The sequence below is a fragment of the Pseudogymnoascus destructans genome, assembly GCF_001641265.1.
Source record: "Pseudogymnoascus destructans isolate 20631-21 unplaced genomic scaffold scaffold_23, whole genome shotgun sequence".
Classification (NCBI taxonomy): Eukaryota; Fungi; Ascomycota; class Leotiomycetes; order Thelebolales; family Thelebolaceae; genus Pseudogymnoascus; species Pseudogymnoascus destructans.
The window spans coordinates 461,356-482,649 of record NW_020167542.1 but is presented as its reverse complement, the minus strand read 5'-3'; the positions used below and the strand labels follow the sequence as shown (position 1 = coordinate 482,649).

Genomic DNA, 21,294 nt, shown 5'->3' with positions numbered 1-21,294 from the left:
CGACTTAGGTCCCACAATTCTCGGTTCCGCTCCGGGCGACCGACCGGGTCAAATCTCGTGATATGTCCAGGCCTCAATCACGTGAATTGATGTCATACTATGAACTTCAAAGATTGGTGGTGGTCTTGCCGTATAAGACCGGCGGCAGTGAAGTACTTCAGAATCACACGAATTTACGTGCGATATAAGTATATTTTCTTAGTGTGGACGTAGTGCAGGTTTATGCCACCATTTGATACTTTGGCCTCTCATAATGACAGGAGAGAAATACTTCTGCCACGCACAGTTTAGTATGACCGGAGAGGTATCAGTTAGGCCTGGGCCAACCATTACCTTCCAACCATTCGCAGCTATAGCTTAACAATGGCTTCCGTAGCTGTTGATAAGGGAAGCTGTGCCCCTTCATCGCAGCCCGGATGGACATGGACGCTGTCCGTTGAAGAGACTCGAGTGCAATATATCATTTATCCTTTGTATAATTATAGAATATCAAAACCACCACCTTAGGCGAGGCGACGTGCTCAATATGGCTGACCAAAATATCGAGCGATTGATGAGCCGCATGTTTGGGCATGGGCGGCAAGAGAACTCCGAGGAAGAGAAGACAAGGCACGTTGGAGTGGTATTCAGGCACTTGACAGTTAAAGGCGTAGGGCTTGGAGCAAAGATACAGCCTACCGTCGGTGACCTCTTTCTGGCATTACCGCGGAAGATTGGAGCTGTTTTCGGCGGGACTAAGAAAGCCCATGGGGGACCCCCAATACGGACAATCATCAATGACTTCAGCGGTGTCATCAAGCCGGGGGAGATGCTCCTGGTGCTTGGCCGCCCAGGGAGTGGTTGCTCGACCTTTCTAAAGGTGCTTGCAAACCAAAGAGCTGGCTTCAAGAGTGTTGAAGGAAACGTGTGCTATGGAGGGGAATCAGCAGCAACTATGGCCAAAGAGTTCAGGGGAGAAGTGCTATACAACCCCGAGGATGACCTCCATTATGCGACATTAAGCGTCAAGCGGACTCTAGAGTTTGCGCTGAAGACAAGGACACCAGGAAAGGAGTCAAGAATGAATGGCGAGAGTCGCGACCAATACATCAAAGTATTCTCAAAGGCGCTTACACAACTGTTTTGGATCGAGCACACTCTGAACACATTCGTCGGCAGCGAGCATGTCCGTGGCGTATCGGGAGGAGAGAGGAAGCGTGTTAGCATTGCCGAAGCTATGATAACAAAGGCTTCGACGCAGATGTGGGACAATTCTACAAGAGGCCTCGATGCCTCTACGGCACTGGAATATGTCAACAGCATCCGGACATTGACCACTATGGCCAAGATCTCGACGGCTGTGGCCTTATACCAAGCAGGAGAAAGTTTATACAAGGCCTTTGACAAAGTATTGCTAATCGACGAAGGCCGATGCTGCTATTATGGCCCTGCAGACGCCGCCGTCGAATACTTTGAAAACCTCGGGTTTGAGCGCCCCGAAAGATGGACAACGGCCGACTTCCTCACCTCAGTCACCGACAAGCATGAACGGCGGGTGAGAGAGGGATGGCAGGATAAGATACCCAAAAGCCCTGAACAGTTCGAGGCCGCCTTTCGCGGGAGCGAGATTGAGAAAGCAAATTGGCGCGAGCTGGACGGATATCAAAGTCTTGTTGAGGGGCAGGTCCGTATGAGAGCCGAGGCGATGACGAAGAAGACCGCGAAGAAGAATTATACGCTCCCATTCCACCTACAGGTTTTAGCCTGCACAAACGAGCACTTCTTCGTTATGCTGGGTGATCGGCAGACTTTGATTGGGAAATGGGGCGGTATCCTCTTCCAGGGTCTTATTGTTGGCTCGCTGTTCTTCAACATGCCGAAAACAACGCAAGGTGTGTTTGAGAGGGGAGGTGTGATATTCTTTATGTTACTATTCAATGCTCTTCTTGCTTTGGCCGAATTAACTGCGGCGTTTCAGAGCAGGCCTATCATGATGAAGCATAAAGCCTTCTCGTTCTATCGTCCTGCGGCTTATGCCATAGCCCAAGTTGTCATTGATTTGCCATTAGTTCTTATACAGGTCACTATATTTGATCTGGTGGTTTATTTTATGTCCAATCTCCAGCGCACACCAAGCCAATTTTTCATTTCTTTGCTAATTCTTTGGACCTTGACTCTGACTATGTTCTCTTTTTTCCGTGCCATTGGGGCTTGGGCTGCGTCCCTAGATGTTGCAACTCGGTTTACCGGAGTCTCTATCCAAGCTTTTGTCACATACACGGGGTATCTTATACCCCCGAAAAAAATGCGCCCCTGGCTATCGTGGCTTCGCTGGATTAATCCGGTTCAATACGGCTTCGAGGGCCTAATGTCCAACGAGTTTTACAATCTCGAAATCCAATGTGTTCCGCCAGTGCTCGTTCCAACCGGCCCCAATGCGCGGCCTCAGTTCCAGTCATGTGCGCTCCAGGGATCCGAACCAGGGAAGACCTCTGTTTCCGGGAAGAATTATATCATGACCGGTTTCAACTATACCCGATCACACCTTTGGCGAAATATCGGAATCATCATTGGATTCTGGCTATTTTTCGTCGCCCTCACTGCTCTAGGAATGGAGCGGCAGAAACCTAATTCTGGTGGTGGTGCAGTTACAGTCTTCAAGCGCGGCGGAGCTCCAAAAGCTGTTGAGAAGGCTATAAAGGAGAAAGAGGCCAAAGGGACGGCCGAAGGTGAGGCTACAAGGGATAGCTCAGTCGACACAACGAATGAGAGACCACAGGATTCTGGTGGCAATGTGAGGGATGGAATAGCAAGGAACGAAACAGTCTTTACCTTCCAGAACGTCAACTTAACAATCCCTTACGAGAAAGGGGAGAGAAAGCTGCTCCAAGGCGTTAATGGTTATGTAAGGCCCGGCGAGCTAACAGCGTTGATGGGGGTAAGTGGTGCAGGGAAAACAACCTTACTCAACACGCTCGCGCAAAGAGGGGATTCCGGCGTCGTTACTGGCGATTTTCTAGTAGATGGAAGACCGCTTCCCCTATCGTTCCAGCGCTCGACAGGCTTCGCCGAGCAGATGGATATTCATGAGCCTACAGCCACTGTGCGCGAAGCATTTCGGTTCTCGGCTCTGTTACGCCAGCCAAAGGGGGTTCCGAAGAAGGAAAAGTACGAATATGTGGAGAAGATTATAGACCTGCTTGAAATGCATGATCTAGCCGAGGCCATAATTGGAGAGGTCGGGTATGGGCTTAATCAAGAGCAACGGAAGAAAGTCACGATTGGCGTTGAGCTTGCCTCGAAGCCGGAATTGCTGCTTTTCTTGGATGAGCCGACGTCTGGGCTGGATAGCCAGGCGGCGTTTAATATCGTGAGGTTTCTGCGGAAGCTGGCTGATGCTGGTCAGGCAATCCTCTGCACCATCCATCAACCGTCTGCCGTCCTCTTTGAGGAATTTGACGAGGTCCTGCTTCTCAAATCTGGAGGGCGAGTTGTCTTCCATGGAACACTGGGAAAAGATAGTAAGCATATGATTGAGTATTTTGAAGATAACGGCGCCAAGGAGTGTCCAAAGGATGAGAACCCGGCAGAGTACATGTTGGAGGTAATCGGCGCTGGTGACCCCAACTACGAGGGCCCCGACTGGGGAGATATTTGGGAGAGGTCAAAGGATGCCAGAGATAGACAGGGTGAGATTCAGAGGTTGGTCCAAGTCCGTCGACAGGCCACGGCGGGACAGGGAAGGGCCAGGAAGGATGACAGAGAGTATGCTATGCCATATAGCACGCAGATTTTGGCCGTGATTAAGAGATGCTTCATTGCATACTGGCGAACCCCCCAATACTTTTTTGGGAAGTTGGTTCTTCATATAATTACTGGTACGCACGAACACGCCCCAACCCGACGACTTATCAGCTAACACCGCAACCTACAGGCCTCTTCAACACCTTCACCTTCTGGAAACTAGGCCACTCAACCATCGACATGCAATCCCGCCTCTTCACCATATTCATGACAATGACCATCGCCCCGCCCCTAATCCAACAGCTCCAACCCCGCTACATCTCCTTCCGCGACGTCTTCAAATCCCGCGAATCCAAATCCAAGATCTACGCCTGGCCCGCCTTCACCCTCGGCGCCATCCTTCCCGAAATCCCCACCTCCCTCTTTTGCGGCGCCATCTTCTTCTGCTGCTGGTACTTCGGGGTCGGGCTCCCCCTCGGCTTCCCCGCCGGCTACGTCTTCATGATGATCTGCCTCTTCGAGATCTTCTACGTCGGCTTCGGGCAGTTCATCGCTGCAATGGCACCGAACGCCATGTTCGCATCCCTCCTCATCCCGTTCTTCTTCCTCTTCATCGTCGCCTTCTGCGGCGTCGTCGTCCCGTACCCGGCTCTGCCTAGCTTTTGGAGGAGTTGGATGTACTGGCTAACCCCCTTCCACTACTTCCTCGAAGGCCAGCTCGGCGTCGTCACAAACAACATCCCCGTCGTCTGCGACGAATCCGAGTTCGCGCGCTTCCCCCCTCCACCCGGCATGAGCTGTGCGTCCTACACCGACAACTTCGTAGCGCGGATGGGCGGGTATGTGCAGGTTGGTGCGGGGGGGTTGTGCGAGTACTGCCAGTATGCGAATGGGGACCAGTTCGCGAAGGGATTTAATGTGTTTTATCGCCATCGCTGGCGCGATTTCGGACTCATGTGGGTGTACGATGGGTTTAATTACATGGTCGTATTCTTTGCGACGTGGATGTTTTTGGGGGGGGCGATGAGGATTAAGAAGGCGTTGACTCCGACGGATAGGAGGATTGCGAGGGAGCAAAGGAGGGCGGCGGGGAGGTCGAGTGACGGGTGAGTGGTGGGGTATGTTGTAATTTTATTGTAAATTGTACCATAAGAATGGCATTTTATATAATTTTATTCTGGATCGAAATATTAATAACTTAATATTGTTGAATAATAATAGGTTTATTCAATATACCCTACACACTTCAAGACTTCGATGCCGGGCCATTATGGTAGTAAACGATATAAATTTGTCTACGCAGCTTCATTGGCATCAATAAACGCCGCATTATGCTCATTATGTATTATTAATATCCCGTTCCACCTATTCACACATCCCCAAGTCTTCTCAGAGCAATCACGCTCTCACCTTCCTACTCTCCCGCCGCCTCACACACACAAACCACCCCGAACTCGCAAACGCCAGCGCGATGCCCACCCAGCTATACATCGGCATCCTAAACTTCGCCAGCACCGGGATAAGGAACGCATACGCCGGGATAGTCAAGAAATTCGCCGTCAACGGACTCGTCGCCAGCACGAGCAGCACCGTAGCAGTGAAGACGCAAAACGTGCCCAGCGAGCCGCACAGCATCATGAACCAGTGCCACGGCCGGTCGAGAAAGTAGATGTTGCGCGCGATATTCGGCAGCTCGCCCGAGATCAGGACGAATGGGAGGGAGACCATGATGGAGAGTAGTGAGACGTGGTGCAAGAGCGTGTACGTGGTGCGAGAGCTCGTAGGGTCGCGGGCGCGCTCGGGCGACGGCGCAGAGAGGTTCTGGTAGGTTGAGTAGAGGAGGATGGGGAAGAGAGCGGCGCAAAAGGAGGAGATGACGCCGGCGAGGACGCTGTCCCAGGTTACGCGGATGTTGGAGCGGCAGGAGCCGACGAGTAGGTTGAGGGTTGCGGAGAGGGTGGCAGAGAGGAGGGGGATCGAGTGTCGGGTTCCTTTTAAGAGGGAGTCGGCGAGTGCGGTGAGGGGGACTATGCCGATGCGCGTGAGGACGTACATGGGCAGTTCGGAGTGGGCGTAGGAGATGGTGCTGAAGTGGATCTTTAGGACGTAGACGATTGCGAGGAGTATGGTTTTGCGTGCCACGGCCCGGTCGAATTCGAAGGGGCCGCCGCCGGCAATGCCGGAGCCGGCTTTGGAGAAGATTTTGCTGATGAAGCGGGGGAAGCGTCGGGGTGTGCGCTGCGTGTAGGTTGTCGGAGGGGGCTTGGTGACGGCGTAGGAGGGCGCAACGAGTGCGGCCAGGCCAGCGTTGCTGAGGTAGCGGCTGAAGAGCCTGGTGAAGCCAGCGAAGGCCCAGAGGAAGAAGTGGCAGCCGACGAGTTCGATAAATGTAGTTGTAAGCGGATACGGGAATTTGTAGACACCGGCTGGACACAATAGTTAGTTTACTGCAACTGGCAGGACGAGATGACAGAGGGTGACATACTGAGCAGGACCAGCCAGTTGATCACCAGGAGCCCTATGGCCGTCCCCATTAGCCATAAACACATCAAGCCCACATAAACGCTCCATCCCCTCGTTGTAGCAAATAAATATATGCCTAATCCACCCTGTGTCAAGAAGCCCTTCCAGCCGGTCGGTCGCTGACGTTGCGACAAGAAGCCTCCCCCACCAGACAGGTCACCCAGGTCGTCTTCTCCCGAATCTGATGTCCAGCCTGTGGATATATGTGGAGATGGCGTCCTCGATATGTTTATTAAAGGCAACGAGCTGAGAACCAGCTCTGGCTGCTTATAATGCGCCATCCTGTCGGTTTCGTCAGAGCTCCGACGCCCTCTCTCGATGTCTGTTCTGGGTGTAGTCCAGGATCGGGTTCCCTCTGGTAAGAGGTACTGAATCGCAGGTCGAAAGAGTGTTGAACTGATTGTATTGTGCGCCGAGAAGGTGGGCATGTGAAATTATGTATTATTACAGGGTCATAGCAAATAGGCACAATTGAAGTTGAAGTTCCTGATCGTCGTCACTTAAATTTCCCATTGTAGTAGTCCCCTGAGCCCTTGTAAGTGGTTCGGCGTAGCTGGGTACAAGCGCCGCGGAAACCTTAATGGACCTATCTTTGAAAAGTGTCAACCGCCTCCTTCCCTTCGATCAAGCCAGAAAAACTACCTCGCATGGGATATCAGCGACGCCAATGGCTTCACTACTACCCCCGCTACGGCGGGCTCTGCCCAAGTTAGGGAAAGACCTCTTCACCTGCCGCCAATGCCCCAAATCCGCCTCCATCCAAGGGTCGAAGCTCCGGACCAACAAAGGGCTGTCGGTCTTCCAGCCCACGCGTTTTTATAGCAGCTCTGCGCCGCTGCGCACAGCTGCTACGGTGCCAGGAGCCCAGGCCACGCCCCTATCTTCTCTGAGCCAGACAATTGCGAATTCCCAGAAGGAAACGGCGAAGAAATCCTTCTTCCCCGATACCAGCTCCCGCGGCGTCGCTTTCTGGCTCCTCGGCAGCGCCGCCAGTGTGTTCGGAATCGTTGTCTTTGGCGGGCTGACACGTCTCACTGAATCAGGGTACGCATCTCACACTCTCTAGGAATGTGCCCAAGCTAACCTACTAACGTCCAGACTGAGTATTACAGAATGGCGCCCAGTAACTGGCACGCTCCCTCCCCTCTCTGCCGCAGACTGGGACTCCGAGTTCAACAAGTACCGCGCCTCCCCCGAATTCAAGCTGCTCAACCCCACCATGACACTTGATGAGTTCAAATACATCTATTTTATGGAGTGGACGCACCGCCTCTGGGGCCGCGTGATCGGCCTCTCCTTCGTCCTCCCCGCCATCTACTTCGTCGCTCGTCGCCGCGTCTCGCGCCCGCTCACCGCAGGCCTCGCCGGCATCTCCGCTATAATCGGAATCCAAGGCTTCATCGGCTGGTGGATGGTCAAGTCCGGGCTGAAAGACGACCTCTTCGCCCCCGGTTCCCACCCCCGCGTCTCGCAGTACCGCCTGGCCGCCCATCTCGGCACAGCCTTCATCTGCTACGCCACTATGCTCTGGGGTGGTCTCTCGACTCTTCGCGACCGCGCTCTCCTCGCTGACCCCGCTCGCGGCCACGCCTCGATCATCGAGCGCTCCAGCCCCGCCCTCCGCCATTTCCGCCGCTCCGTCGGTTTCATCGCCCTTCTCGTCTTCACCACCGCCGTGTCTGGCGCCCTCGTTGCCGGCCTCGACGCAGGACTCATCTACAACGAGTTCCCGACCATGGGACCGGGGCGTATCGCCCCGCCTGCCACAGAGCTCTTCAACAACTTCTACTCCCGTCGCGAGGACAAGGCTGATCTCTGGTGGCGCAACATCCTCGAGAACCCGTCCACTGTACAGCTTGATCACCGCATCCTCGCTACTACCACTCTGACCACAATCATCGCACTGTGGGCCTACTCGCGCTTTAACCCGCGCGTCGCGGCGGCGATGCCCAAGAATGCTCGCAGGGGTATGGTGGGTGTCGTCCACTTCGCCTTGGCGCAGGTGGCGCTCGGCATCACGACTCTACTGTACCTGGTGCCGCTACCGCTGGCGTCTGCGCATCAGGCGTGCAGCATGGGGTTACTTACTATGACGCTTGTCCTCGGGAGCCGGCTGTGGATCCCTAAGAGGGGTTTGAGACTCGTGCAGAGCAGTATGGCACAGGCCGCGCAGGGTGCCCCGAAAGTGAGGGTCCCTGCCGCGGCGAGGGGAACTCCAACTGCTTAAGTTGTATTTGGAGAGAGGTGAATATTGTACTGTAGTATAGAATAGTGTGACGATAGTGTTCAAATATGGGGAATCAGGGAGCAGATGGCATCACGGCGGCGTTTCACGCAGAGATAGGTGTATCAGTAGCGGGATCTCAACTCGACTAATAGACTTAAAACTTTTTCCTCTCCTTAAAAGACCTGTCTACATTTCTCGCATACATGCTGTCGTGCTTGTGCGCAGTTGGCAGACGTATCCCCCATTTGAATGGCCACACGTAGTATCGTTTTATACGACGCTCACTCTGGTAACATGCATTTACTTGTGCGCTGTAAAAAGTTAGTGGTAGACTCAAAACCACAGACGGGAATTACTCACCAATACCCTCCTCAGGCTGAGCCTCAATACCCACCACTTCAGCAGCCAACTTGGCCTGTCCACCCTTCTGCTCCTCCTTCATAAAGGGAAACGCCAAAACTTCCTTAATACTGTAACGATCGGTCAAGAACATGACCAGGCGATCAATACCCATACCCCACCCACCCGTAGGAGGCAGACCATACTCGAGACTCATACAGAAGTTCTCATCAACCATCTGCGCCTCATCGTCACCCTGCTCCTTCTGCCTCGCCTGCTCCTCGAAGCGCAGACGCTGGTCAAACGGATCGTTCAACTCAGTGTACGCATTCACAATCTCCTTCTTACACACGAATGCCTCGAAGCGCTCGCAGAGTCCGGGGTTGGCGCGGTGCGACTTGGCCAGCGGGGACATCATCTGGGGGTGTCCAGTGATGAAGGTGGGGTTGACGCAGGTCTCCTCGATGAAGTCACCAACCATTTTGTCGAGCATGCGGGCGTTGGTGAGCGGCGGCGAGCACTCGATTTTCATCCTCTTGAGGACGCCGCGAAGGAAGGTGTTGGTCTCGTCGGTGTGCAGCTCGGGTCCGGGGGGGAACTTCTCGCCGGTGGCCTCCTCGAGGGCGGGGATCATCTCGACGCGGCGCCATGGGGCCTCCCAGTTGACCTCGTACTCCTCGCCGTGCTGGGTGTGGAACTTGGTGGTGTAGCCGCCGGTCAGCTCCTTGACGAGGCTGGAGACGAGCTCCTCAGTCATGTTCATGAGGTCGTACACGTCCGCGTAGGCCATGTAGAACTCGGCGGTGGTGAACTCGGGGTTATGGGTGAGATCGATGCCCTCGTTACGGAACTGCTTGCCGATCTCGTAGACGCGGTCAAGACCGCCGACGACAAGCATCTTGAGGTAGAGCTCGGGGGCTATACGCATGAACATGTTCATGTTCAGGTCGTTGTGGTGAGTCGTGAAGGGCTTAGCAGTGGCACCTCCAGCAATAGCGTTAAGCATAGGCGTCTCGACCTCGGTGAAGTCCTTGTTGTCCAGGTACTTGCGGATATATGTGACGACCTTGGAGCGGGTGAGGAAAACATTCCTGGTGGGCTCGTTCATGATAAGATCGAGATATCTCTTGCGGTGGCGCTGCTCCTGGTCCTTGAATCCGTAGTACTCATCTGGCAACTGGTGCAAGCACGGGGTCAACAGCTTAACCTCCGTAGCAAAGATCGACAACTCTCCCTCTTCTCCCTTCTCAATCTTGTTCTTTGGTGCCGTGCGGCCTGGGTATCCGAGAATGCCAATAATATCTCCACGACGGAGGTGCTCATGCTGGTTTTCGAACGGCGGGGCGCCCTCCGCAGACTCCTGTAGCTGGCACATCACCTGCAGCTTAACGCCCTGGGATCGGACATCGTAGAAGACGAGCTTGGTTCCAGACGCACGCTTGTTGTAGATACGGGCACCCATGCGGACCTCCACCTCCTTGCGCTGCTCACCCGACTTGAGGTTCTCATGCGCTTTTACAAAGTTGCGAATATCAGTGTTCACCTCAAACTTATGCGGGTATGGGCTCGGGTCTTGCGAAGTGCGCAGCTTGTTGATGGCGCGCGAGCGAATTTCGAAGTATTGCTGTTATACCCCGCTATTAGTCTCGTCATCGAGGGGTTGATGTACAGGGGCCTGAGACTCACGTTGGGGTTCAATTCCTTCTCATCGGCCTCGGCATTGCTCTTCTTCTCCTTCACGGGCTTGGGGGGCGCGGCGGCCTCCTTCTTCTTCTTCTCCTCCTCCTTTTGGCGCTGCTTCTGACGCTTCTTGAGCTCAGACTTGGACACCTTCTCGCCGGTGACCTCGTCCAAGTGCAGGTTCGCAACTTGCTCCTCGATGGGAGCTGCTGCGCCAGCCATGATTGCGTGCTATCCTGTGTTTGTTGGAATAGTGGAGCGCAGAGCTGTCAAGATGTTGTGGGGGTTATTTGTGATTTTTCAAGGTTGTCGATTTTGATAGATTATGAGATGGTGGGGCAAGTGAGTCAAAATGGTACCCAACGATTTGTGTGTGTCAACTCTAAATTAACGGGGGCGTAAAATAACGATAACAGACAGACGGAGCATTATATTTTCCGTGCCGGTAATCATATATTGAAACTGTACCTATCAACACGTGCCGTCGCGTTCCGACGCGTCTCAACACCACTTACCCAAACTTCCCCACCATCCATCCCACTTCACCAAATCCCATCAACCAACAACTCTCACCAACTCCCTACCAATTCCTCCTCCCAATCCCAAATCTCTTCCCAGAACTCACAACAATGGCCGAATCTCTCTCCACCCCCCGCATAAACTCCACCTACCTCGACTCCTTCACCAACCGCACCGTCCGCATTACCGGGAAGGTTATCCAGCTGCGCGGCGAAGAGGCAACACTCGATTCCAACGGACACATTACCGCGCATTTGAACCGAGTACTTCCTCTCTCCACCTTCTGCCTCAGACCATCACTAACTCCACCTAGGATGCGCATCTCACAGTCGGCAATGCCGTCGAGATTGTCGGGAAGGTGAACCAAGACCTATCTATCAAGGTCTTGCAAGCCACGGACATGGGAGCCGATTTCAGTAAGACTTTCCTCTTTTCTCTCTACCTCCCTCGCCTCCCCGAAAACCCTATCCATAGCCCCCAGAACAGCGCTAACGAACCTCAGACTATGCAGCCGAAGCCGCCGTCGTAGATGCAACACACCGGTACAAGGATATCTTCTATTCAGAGTCGTGACTCTATTTCGAGAGCGCGTTTGCCGGGTTAAGTGTACAAGGGAAGAAAAAGGAAGTAAGGATGGATGAGGGCGGGCGGTGGAGGGTGGTTATGGGGAACCGGTAGTGGAGATTGATGAGAGAACAAATATGACGAGATGAGGGACTGGGCTGGTTGATTAAGGGGCGCCCGCTCGATATGATACAATTACAAATAAAAACCGATAATAAAATATGTGAATATTTCATAACATACACATGGTCCTTGCATCATGCGCTACTTACTCAAATTTAGCCAGCAACCTTCTCAAAGCCGCCTCCGTATCATATTTCCCCAGCAACTCCCTCTTCATCGCCTCAACCTCATCCCTCTTCTCTGCCCTAACACCCTCCAGCATCCCCGCCGCCGGCCCAATAAGCTGGGCGTCACACAAGTCCGTAGAAACCGCCATAAGCAGCACACTATCCGCCAATCCCGCCATCTTCCCATCCGCATGCATCAAAGTCCGCATCGCCCGGCGTGTCTGTTCCGGGCCGACTTGATACTTGTGGTACACCCCCGGCTCAACACTGGACGTCTTGCCGATCTCGAGAGGCGTGACTGAGGGACGGTGGTACCAGGCGTCATGTGCTCAATGCAGATGGTTCGGGCCGTTTTGGGTGGTTGATTCTTCGAGGTGGAAGTGGCGCTCGTCCCAGCGGCGTTCGGCGGACATGGTGGTATTGGGGACAATCTTGATGGAATTTAATAATTAAAACGAGAGGTGTTCCTTGACGGTGTTTTAAAGTTCTTTAATACCTTAGCTATGGAAATAAATAAGGTATTATAGAGGATCTATATAGCAATACCCGAGGCCTAACAAATATATACCTATACAGACGATACAGTAAGCTGAGTGCGGGGTCGGTAAGATTGATATCGAATTATGAATAAACCCTGCTCTCACTGCATATGGAACACGTGCACATGCCACGCAGAGCACCGCTTCCAGTCCCATGGAGAGCTTGTGCTGATTAGGATTCTATTCCTACTTACCCTGTTTACTGTGCACCCGTATCACGCTCACCGTTGGTCCCTTGCCGGCCCCCGGCAAGGGACCTAGAATCCATGACATGTTTGTTGGCACGACTGAGACCATCATCCAGTGGAGTTTAGGGATTCCAAATGTGTGCAAGAGCTTATTGAAATTATTTCTTACTTGCCATCAATCACCCCGAGGCGGCGAGGGGTATGCGGCAGCAAACGGGTTGGGATCCACGCCTTGTCCAGTGGCATAGTTGAGACAGTCAATCAAGTGCATGAAAGGAGGCAAGGGGGTTAGTTTAGAATATTACACATAAACACTCATGTGGTATGGAAAGGTTACGAAATATGTAGTTCCTTATATAAGGGAGGATTTGTCTGCTCTGTTTATAACCCACACGAATCTACAAAGGCAAAATTCAGTAAAGCTTTATCAAATCCAATATGAAGTTTCCCGTCGCCCTCCTCAGCGTGGCCTTTAGCATCATCTTCGCTGAAGCCACTATCATCCATAGGCCAGGCATAGGCTTACGAAATATAGCCTGTAACCCAGGTGAATATATCTGCGCTCAGAAGGGTTACAACACTAGGTGTGGTAATTATCCTGCCATTGTACGTACTTCAACACAAAACTCTCCGCTATTTGTCACATACACCAACAGTATGCTGCAGGTTATCTGTGACGCTTTAGGCGTTTTCTACCAAACTGTGGCATGCTGCGGAGATAGGGGGTGCGAAGTTATTGATGGGGCACCACACTGCATGTAAAGTGTGTATTGTAACCATTTGCCCGAAAACGATAAAATACAGACAGGTATCCAACATTAAGGGGATAGGAAGGAGTATCAAACTATTTGAATACTCCAGGAATACGGAGACTTATGGTCGATCTGTATGGGATACTTGAAGTGACCAGAAAGGTCTCACATAGAAGTTTCAGTCGGCACGGTTTATGGCACGTATTTATAACGGTAGATTCAATTAAACTATCTATCTATCCGCTAGGTGCTTAACCCCCAGTGAGTGCTAATTGTGCTTTGGTCGGCCGTCAAACAGCTTCCAATGTGGCTTGCCTATATCCCCAATAGGTACAGAAGGGTTCCGTAATTGAGGCGGCGGTGGTGGCGGATAAACCAAAGGTGTGGTAGGGAGGATGGTGTGGGGATATGGGTGGTTGCGGTTGTTGCGGTTGTTGGATTCGCCGGCGTCGTAATAAATTATGTATGGTAAGAGGGTGGGATATGTAGTAATAGCATGCTTTAGAGATGTCGTAACAGGGGGTGAACTCTGATTACCCAAACTCGACCTCAAGTTGCACTTTCAACCTGAAGATATGATTTCAACCAGTTGCTCCACGGGAAAGTTTAGATGTAGAAGATGGTATACTCAATTCAATCGCTACAATAGCTAATCCGCTCGCTCAATGCCGTCTACAGCGCTATGCAAATCACCCCCACACCTACCCAAACACCCGTCCGCCTATTCAACACCACATCCGCCCCCTAAACAGCCTGCGCACCCTCCCCATCCTCAACCTTAATAGCCACCCCCCCATCTCCCCCCACCGTAGCATCCATCCTCATACTAAAACTCGCCCTCCCCCCCCTATCAACCACCAACCCCCCTCCCCCTCCCCCACTCAATCCCATCCCTAACCCATCCCCCCCAAACTCCCTCCACATAGCCTCCTCCATCGCCTCCAAACTCCCCATCTCCATGCCCAGGGGATCCTCATATAACTCAAACATTCTCGGCGGACTACTCGGCATCGGCGCCGCGTCTGTTGAGAAGAACTCCCCAGCTCCCCCTCCCCCACCGAAGCCTCCGCCATGTCCGAATCTGGCGCCGGCGAACAATAAGGCGTCGCTGTGGAGGTCAGGTGGGTGCGCGAGGTCGGGGAGGGCGGAGAAATCTAGACCGAGGTCCAAATTTCGCGACGGCGAGCGGCCGGTATCGTACCCCCCGTTGGCATGGCCATCTTCCCCAGTCTCGCTGATGAGCCGGTTTAGCGTCGCTGTGAAGGGGCTTTCTTGCACGCCGCCGGTGCGGTGGCGTGGACTACGTCGCGTAGCGGGGGTGGAGCGCGTGGGTGTGCGTTCGGGGAGCATGGCACCCCGTCTCGACCTTGCTGATTTCGCGGAGCGGGAAATGGAGCGGGTGATCGGTCTATGTGAGGGTGTAGGGCGCGTAGGCGTCTTAAACGGGTTTGAGGGCGGTAAACGAGTCGGTGTAGTCGGTCTCGACGTTCTCAACGGGTCTTCCCCAAAGAGCGCGGCGAGGTCATCATCGTCATCTAGTGGGTTTGGGGCAGGGGGGTGATTCTCTTTATTGCAATTAGGAGCAGAAAAGCCAGGCGGTAGGTCGCTTAGGGATTTCGGGGAGTCGTCCTTTCGGGGGGAGGGAAAGAGGAGGCGTCGTGTTGCGCCGAGCTCGTCTTCGAGCTCGATGGGGGTGTGTCGCGAAGTTCCCATCCAGCGAGCAGGACTGGATTGGATGACGCGCCGGAGGGAGGCGGCGGCGGTGTCTTTTAGGGATGTTGTGTTCTTGGGGGGTTGCACGCTTCCACCGCGTTGGGAGATGCGGGACTGCATTGTCGTTACTGCTGAGACGTGGAGGTCCTGCTGCGGCGCGGGCGCAGAGGTGTAGTTGTCAGGGGGTACAGGGGCGTCAGAGTAGAAATGCGCTTCCGACGTAGGCAACGGCGCCTGTCCCGCAACCGACTTCCTCGGTTTCGAACCCCCCCGCTTCTTCTTCTCGCCAGCATTCTGATTCGGGTCTTTCCCCCAGCGATCCTCAGGACGCTGGGATTTATACTTCGACATCCAGATGCCACACGGGTTGCACATCAGGATCTCCGTAAACGCCGATTTATCATCCGCCGCAGCAAGCGACTTCTTAATCAACCGATACGCCACCGGCTTCCCGCCCTCATCCCTCTCCACAATCTCAATCGCCGTCACACGCCCCGCCTCATCGCTATACTCGTGATACCCCGGATCGCCCTTGCATTCCTGCGCCCACGCCTTGCGCCAGGCGGGCGTCTCGATGGCGCCGCAGTTGCTGCAGAAGGGGGGCATTTCGCCGCGCGAGATGGCGTCTTCGAGGCGGAGGCGGATGGTTTGTTTCTTGCCCATCGCGCTGCGTTTGGAGTAGGGCTCTGCGACCGTGCCATCGTCCATTTGGGTTGGGGCTTCGGTGGCGGGGTGGGCGGCGTCGGACCAGGTGTGTGCGTGTTGAAGGCTGCTGGGTGGGAGGGCTGGTTCGCTCGCGGCGACGGCGGGCAGTGTTAGTGATCCCAGTGATGCGGTGCGGCTCATAGACCTCGACGGGGGGCGCGAAAACGAATTATTCTGCGGCGCACTGTTATTCCTAGACAAGCTTGGCGGCGCAACTTCCGTCTGGCTTTGCTCCACGCTCTGAGAAGCATCAGGAGCAGCAGTAATCGGTACCTGCGCCATCGCGGACCCTGGCCTAACCGGCGCAAACGACGCCACGCTCCCCATCCTCCCCCCATTCGCCAGCCCATCCTCCGACATCGTACTCTTACTCCTCGCCAGCGTCCGTTTCATCTTCGGTTTCGGCCCCGCCTTCTGCTTCGCCTCCGCACGCGGCAGCATCTTCGTCGGCAGCAGTTCAGGCGGCCCCGGCGTGACCTCCTCGATCGCGAAGCCATGGTGGACTTTCTCGGCGCGCGGCGCAGCGGGCTTGGTGGCACGGCGACGCGTGTACTTAGCTGCGATGACGGGGTCCTCCTCAGCAGGTTGTCCTTCCTCGTTGTCTTCGAATAACTCACTGATGTCTCCGCTCATAAACCCCGAGTCTGTCCGCGGCATGGGTGGTAGGATCGGGCTGGATGGCGCGTGGGGGCTGGAGCGTGCTGAGGCGGTGCGGCGGAGCACGGGCGGGGAGGAGTTGATGTCTGGTGGTGTGTCGGCGGGGCTGTCTTCTTTTTCTGGTGAGGTCATGTCGGATTCGATGGACATGCGGACGTGATCTTGTGGGTCGTGACCGGCGTCGGAGGGAGGGTAGGGAGAGTTATACTGTCGGCGCGATTCACCGAACTGGGAGACGATAGAGTTGCGGCGGAGCATGCTCTGGGACGTAGCGCGCGAGCGATTGGCCTTCAAAGAAGGCAACTGCGGGACAGGAGTCGGCGCTCTAGGCATCTCCTGTAGATGAGAGCCCGCCGCGCCGCCTGGAGCAGGTGCTATAGCAATAGGTCGAAATAGTCGGAGGGATCCAGCCGTGCTAGCAGCGACGCGGAGAGAGTCAGTTCCAGTACCGAAAGAGGATTTGCTATTCCAGTTCGTCTGCGTAATCTTAGCTCGTTTCTTAGTCGTAGGTGCCTCCTCGCCATCAGTCCCATCCTCATAGCCCGATGTATTCCCACCGACGAGCGGCTTCGACGGAGCACGAGGTTTCCTAGGCCTCTTCACCGACGCCTGCGACGCCGGACGCGAAGGAGCCTTCTCCCTCGGACTCGGCGGCCGACTAATACTCCCCGCCATCTCCATATTCGGCGGGACATTAAACGGATCCACCGAGGTCTGCTGCAGCGACGGGCTGAGCAACTGATTAACAACCTCCATACTAATCCCACTCCTCTGACTCGGCATCGGCACCGGCGTATTCACCCTATTCGCAACCTGTCCCACGCTGGGATTCGACTGCAAGAACGCTAACCACTCGCCATGATCAAACCCCACCGGCATCGCCTTGCTAATCTCTCGGTACGTCTCCATACTGCGCACATACTCGCTCTGCAGCACCGTCGGCACGGGAACGAGACGCAACTTCACCTCCAGCGTCTCCGCTACGCCGTTCGAGAACAGGCCCTGGATGTTCTTGCACACGCGGCCGGTAATAAGCTGGCGGGGTTGGCTGGCGGGTGCTTCGGGGGTGGGTAAAGAGGCCGCGAGGGCCCAGGAGAGCATGCCTTGGCCGACGAGCGGGTTGTCGTACTCGGAGTAGTCGTAGGCGTATACGGTGTAATCTTGTCCCAGCTTGGCGACTAGCTCGGGGGAGCATTGCACGATAGCTTGGATGCAGGTTTTCAGCTCGATGACACCGATGGTGGCGTTCTCGTCCATAGCTACAGCCTGGATCTGTAACACATGCGGCCATCTCGCTAGGCAATTCGTCTTATTCTGGTCGTCGAAGGTGTAGAGGACTTTCACTGTTGGGAGCACGCACGGTTAGCTAGGGTTGCTGAGCTGCTGGGCACAGGATGCATACGTCTCATAGACCTGATTGTCACGCCGGCACTCTCGCCATCGGTGGTGCCGGGTTGGTTGCGAGACGGAGGCATAGGGGGTTGTGAGCTGGCGCCCCGAGCGGTCAGTGGCGGCGACGACATCGGGTACGGCACTGGCCCGCGGCCAGGATTGGTAAGGTCTTATAAGCCGGGAAGCTTGCACATCGGTTGAGGAAGAGGTCACGGTGTTGTGGGCATAGATAGGACTCGATCGCGGGGTGTCGAGTTGGTGTGTTTCGAGGTGTCGTCCTGTTTGTGGATTCGTAAACGCGTTGGTTGTACCTTGCCTTGTAGTGGTGGGTGAGGAGGTAAAACAATTATAAAGTAGTAGGTGTGTCGAGGGTATAATAGAGTAGAACTGAGTATAATTGTAGAGAGTAGCAAGAATGGTGGGTGGAAGAATTGGAAGAATTGGAGGAATTGGTATGTGGAGATCAATCACGTCGACCTCGACATCAAGCTTCACCAGACCGCGTACTTATCGCGCTAAAGCTGAGAGCGGCTAACGCTAAACAGGGACGCGCAGGGCCGCAAGATAGTGGACCCGAAAGCCTAAAAAGTCCCCGAACCGACAAATTCCAGCCTCTCGATTTCAGCTGGGGGATTCGCTAATGGCTGCTGTCGACCCGCCGTATTTTCTTGGATGGCAGTACTCCGTAAGGTAATGTGATATGCCGTTCCTTTGAAGAAATCGGTTCAAGTTCTTTGAAAGGTTTTTCTCCGAGGGGGGATTTCATCGGCTATATATACTCGGCACTTTTGATGTTCTTCGATGATAACATCCTATGACTCAGCCTCAGCTCGTCAGCTAAACTCAAAGCCATGGGGCCTCCTATTAATCACATGACCCTTGGTGGCTGGAATAATAATGAATTTTATTTTCCAACACCATCCATGCCGCGATGGCGATAGATAATCCGGTACAGTGGGAGGTGGCAAGTATTCACAATTGATTATTCTAGTATTTAGTATACCAGCCTTCAGCCTCAATTACTGCCTATAAGTTACGGGACGTGGCATTGAGTTTGACAAATTCTGTATCTGCTACATGCTCAAGATCAGGATACCGCTCGTAGATAAGTTGCTTCAGAACTAACCACAGGTTCTCAATTGGATTGAGATCTGGTGAATAAGGTGGCCAAATCATGTATAAGCCCAGACCGATGGATTCCGGCTCCATCTTGCATAAAATTGAGTTCTCATCTGCAATAGTTAGCAGGTGTTCTGCAAGCACATCACGGTACATCACGGTAAATGCGAGTAGTTGCACCTCGACCTGGTGCAAGAGGATCACCATCCATAGGAACAAGTGCTGTACGACGGTCGTAGTTAAATGCTGCCTAAAACATCTTCTTTACACCTAGTCCACAGTGCTAGGTATTATCATATGCTTTACTCCTATTCCACGCTTAATTATGCACTCGTCAGACCAGATAACACGACGCCAGTCATTTGCTGTAAAGTGCTAATAATCCTGTGCCCATTATAACCGCTTTGCTACATGCCCTGGTTTTATATGTAGTCGCTTTAAATCCTGCCATTTTCGGTACCGTGGTTCAGACATAAACTTGCGTACGGAGTACTGTGAGCAAGGTCGCCGTCGCGCATATATATATATATATATGATCTTCCCGCCAACCAAGGCCCCATCGCCGTCTATTCCACAATATCGTACAGCCACATCAACCCCTTATCCACAGCCCACCCCCTCATCCATCCACTCCATCCACTTCATCCATTCCATCCATTTAGTCAATCCAGACGGCCTTTCCATCCTGGACAGTCGTCTTCCTCGACAAAATCTCCTCAACCACCTCCTTGATGCCCTGCTTCCCACTCCTCATCTGCACGAAATCCCTGACGATGGACTTCCTCGACTTCAGGTCGCTGCGGACATACTGGGCGACCTGGCTCTCCGTCGGCAAGCTGTACTTGGCGTGAGGGTAGCTGGTATAGTCCTCCTCGCTTAGCATGCTGAGCTTCTTCGAGCCCTCAACCTCGAAGAACGGCTCCGCGACATTGTCACTCGCCTTGATATCCTCGAGTGATGCAGGCTGCCACTTCGGGGGCTGGCGTGGCTGTCCAGGCTCCGGCTTGCGGATCAGTAGCGCTGAGACACCCTCGGTGAAATCGGGGTGGCGCATGAACTTGGCCGCGATCTGGTGCTCGCGTTGGAAGGTCTCCTTGATGCTCCAGGTCTTGCCGAGGCGCATCTGGCGGAGCGTGACGTAGACACTCGTTGGCGAGCGCTGGTGAAGAGTCTTGAGGGTCTTCTGGGCCCACTCTTGGGTCTCGCCAGTCTCAGCCTCGAGAGCAGCAATGATCTCAGGGACGCTGTTGGGGCTGAAGCAGCGGTCGATAGCCTCGCGCACAGCGCCGGCGATCTGGATCGGCTCATCGTGGGGGAGGCCGGTGGTGAATTCATCGATCGTTGAGTCAATGAGCTTTAGGCGGGTGTCGAGAGAGTCGTAGTCGTTGAAACGGAGTTCCGCAAGACGAGCCTCGAGAGATGGTAGCGACGTAGAGTGGATGTAGTGGGTCGCGATGCCAGCGTAGAAGACGTTGGCGCCCTTTAGCCTGTCGCTGGTAAGAGCGAGATACGTGCCGACGGAGCCGTTCATCTTTGGGAGGAAGAACGAAGCTCCAACATCTGGGAAGAAGCCGATTGTCGTCTCTGGCATGGCGAAGACTGTCCTCTCTGTAGCAATCCTGAGTGGTGTGTGAATGCTGAGGCCAACACCTCCTCCCATGGTAATACCATCCATCAGCGCCACCAGCGGCTTCTTGTAAGTCGCGATCATATGGTCCAGCTTGTATTCGAGGCCGAAGTAGTCGGTTGATCGTTGTTGTCCTTCAGGTCCCTCTGAGTTCCATTTCGCCAACTCTGCCACGTCTCCACCAGCGCACATCGCCTTCTCTCCCGCTCCCTTCAGTAGAATAATATTCGCCATGTCCGACTTGGTCCACTCCTGCATGCGTGGCACAATCTTTCGTACCATCGACCCATTCAGCGAGTTGAGCTTCTTCGGCCTGTTCAATTCGATGGTACGCAGGCCATATAACGTGTCGAACAGAACATCCTCTGACTCGTCTCCAGGGAGCTCCTTAATAACAGCTCCATCGGTCGCCTTCGTCGCCATCTACATCCCATTAGCCCCCATATCCCATGAAAGTATTTCAATCCTCGTACCTGCGCCCTGAAAGCTGGGTTCTGAATCTTCGAAGCGAGGGGCATCGTTGCGCGAGAGTTCCAGCTAACCGCTACACCAGCTCTTCTATAGAGAGAACGCGAGATCATTGAGACTGCAATGCCAGGGAGAAAAGGCCTTAATATAACGCCAAACCCCCGTCCGTCAATAAAAATGCAGCCGGGGCCTCGGATATTCTCGGCTGCCGTACTACAAGTGTTGAAATGCAGTGCACGTCCCACCAAAGTTGGTTGCTGGATATGGCG

General features: G+C 54.1%; 8 protein-coding genes across 8 annotated transcripts; 3 read left to right on the top strand and 5 right to left on the bottom strand.

Moving 5' to 3' along the window:
• Positions 1-4: 4 nt before the first annotated feature.
• VC83_07698 (uncharacterized protein) lies at positions 5-4,905 on the top strand. Its single transcript, XM_024471264.1, has 2 exons — positions 5-3,857; positions 3,914-4,905. Exons 1-2 carry the CDS (start codon positions 527-529, stop codon positions 4,831-4,833), a joined length of 4,251 nt encoding a protein of 1,416 aa, XP_024320965.1. The 5' UTR covers positions 5-526; the 3' UTR covers positions 4,834-4,905.
• A 72-nt stretch (positions 4,906-4,977) lies between these two features.
• VC83_07697 (uncharacterized protein) lies at positions 4,978-7,582 on the bottom strand. The gene is made up of 2 exons (XM_024471263.1): positions 6,209-7,582; positions 4,978-6,149 (listed from the first exon to the last, which is right to left on the bottom strand). Exons 1-2 carry the CDS (start codon positions 6,672-6,674, stop codon positions 5,122-5,124), a joined length of 1,494 nt encoding a protein of 497 aa, XP_024320959.1. The 5' UTR covers positions 6,675-7,582; the 3' UTR covers positions 4,978-5,121.
• COX15 (protein required for the hydroxylation of heme O to form heme A, cox15) lies at positions 6,914-8,633 on the top strand (the record flags this gene model as incomplete). The annotated part of the gene is made up of 2 exons (XM_024471262.1): positions 6,914-7,290; positions 7,345-8,633. The coding sequence occupies 2 exons, from the start codon at positions 6,914-6,916 to the stop codon at positions 8,471-8,473; spliced, it is 1,506 nt and encodes a 501-aa protein (XP_024320960.1). The 3' UTR covers positions 8,474-8,633.
• KRS1 (lysyl-tRNA synthetase) lies at positions 8,634-10,847 on the bottom strand. Its single transcript, XM_024471261.1, has 3 exons — positions 10,499-10,847; positions 8,834-10,436; positions 8,634-8,784 (listed from the first exon to the last, which is right to left on the bottom strand). Exons 1-3 carry the CDS (start codon positions 10,712-10,714, stop codon positions 8,774-8,776), a joined length of 1,830 nt encoding a protein of 609 aa, XP_024320957.1. The 5' UTR covers positions 10,715-10,847; the 3' UTR covers positions 8,634-8,773.
• A 274-nt stretch (positions 10,848-11,121) lies between these two features.
• On the top strand, positions 11,122-11,584 carry VC83_07694 (uncharacterized protein; the record flags this gene model as incomplete). The annotated part of the gene is made up of 3 exons (XM_024471260.1): positions 11,122-11,274; positions 11,325-11,427; positions 11,514-11,584. The coding sequence occupies 3 exons, from the start codon at positions 11,122-11,124 to the stop codon at positions 11,582-11,584; spliced, it is 327 nt and encodes a 108-aa protein (XP_024320958.1).
• Positions 11,585-11,843: 259 nt separating this feature from the next.
• Positions 11,844-12,677, bottom strand: VC83_07693 (uncharacterized protein; the record flags this gene model as incomplete). The annotated part of the gene is made up of 2 exons (XM_024471259.1): positions 11,844-12,163; positions 12,599-12,677. The coding sequence occupies 2 exons, from the start codon at positions 12,675-12,677 to the stop codon at positions 11,844-11,846; spliced, it is 399 nt and encodes a 132-aa protein (XP_024320962.1).
• Positions 12,678-14,088: 1,411 nt separating this feature from the next.
• VC83_07692 (uncharacterized protein) lies at positions 14,089-19,180 on the bottom strand (the record flags this gene model as incomplete). Its single annotated transcript, XM_024471258.1, has 2 exons — positions 17,822-19,180; positions 14,089-17,762 (listed from the first exon to the last, which is right to left on the bottom strand). The coding sequence occupies exons 1-2, from the start codon at positions 17,940-17,942 to the stop codon at positions 14,089-14,091; spliced, it is 3,795 nt and encodes a 1,264-aa protein (XP_024320963.1). The 5' UTR covers positions 17,943-19,180.
• VC83_07691 (uncharacterized protein) lies at positions 19,162-21,229 on the bottom strand. The gene is made up of 2 exons (XM_024471257.1): positions 21,031-21,229; positions 19,162-20,980 (listed from the first exon to the last, which is right to left on the bottom strand). The coding sequence occupies exons 1-2, from the start codon at positions 21,136-21,138 to the stop codon at positions 19,589-19,591; spliced, it is 1,500 nt and encodes a 499-aa protein (XP_024320961.1). The 5' UTR covers positions 21,139-21,229; the 3' UTR covers positions 19,162-19,588.
• Between the last annotated feature and the right edge of the window lie 65 nt (positions 21,230-21,294).

Bases quoted from the DNA above. Each gene is read 5' to 3' on its own strand.
- VC83_07698 (XM_024471264.1), top strand. From the start codon at position 527: ATGGCTGACCAAAATATCGAGCGATTGATGAGCCGCATGTTTGGGCAT. The intron at 3,858-3,913 runs GTACGCACGAAC...CGCAACCTACAG, and splicing joins GGTTCTTCATATAATTACTG to GCCTCTTCAACACCTTCACC.
- VC83_07697 (XM_024471263.1), bottom strand. From the start codon at position 6,674: ATGCCCACCTTCTCGGCGCACAATACAATCAGTTCAACACTCTTTCGA. The intron at 6,150-6,208 runs GTATGTCACCCT...TATTGTGTCCAG, and splicing joins CAACTGGCTGGTCCTGCTCA to CCGGTGTCTACAAATTCCCG.
- KRS1 (XM_024471261.1), bottom strand. From the start codon at position 10,714: ATGGCTGGCGCAGCAGCTCCCATCGAGGAGCAAGTTGCGAACCTGCAC. The intron at 10,437-10,498 runs GTGAGTCTCAGG...GGGGTATAACAG, and splicing joins AGAAGGAATTGAACCCCAAC to CAATACTTCGAAATTCGCTC.
- VC83_07691 (XM_024471257.1), bottom strand. From the start codon at position 21,138: ATGATCTCGCGTTCTCTCTATAGAAGAGCTGGTGTAGCGGTTAGCTGG. The intron at 20,981-21,030 runs GTACGAGGATTG...AATGGGATGTAG, and splicing joins ACCCAGCTTTCAGGGCGCAG to ATGGCGACGAAGGCGACCGA.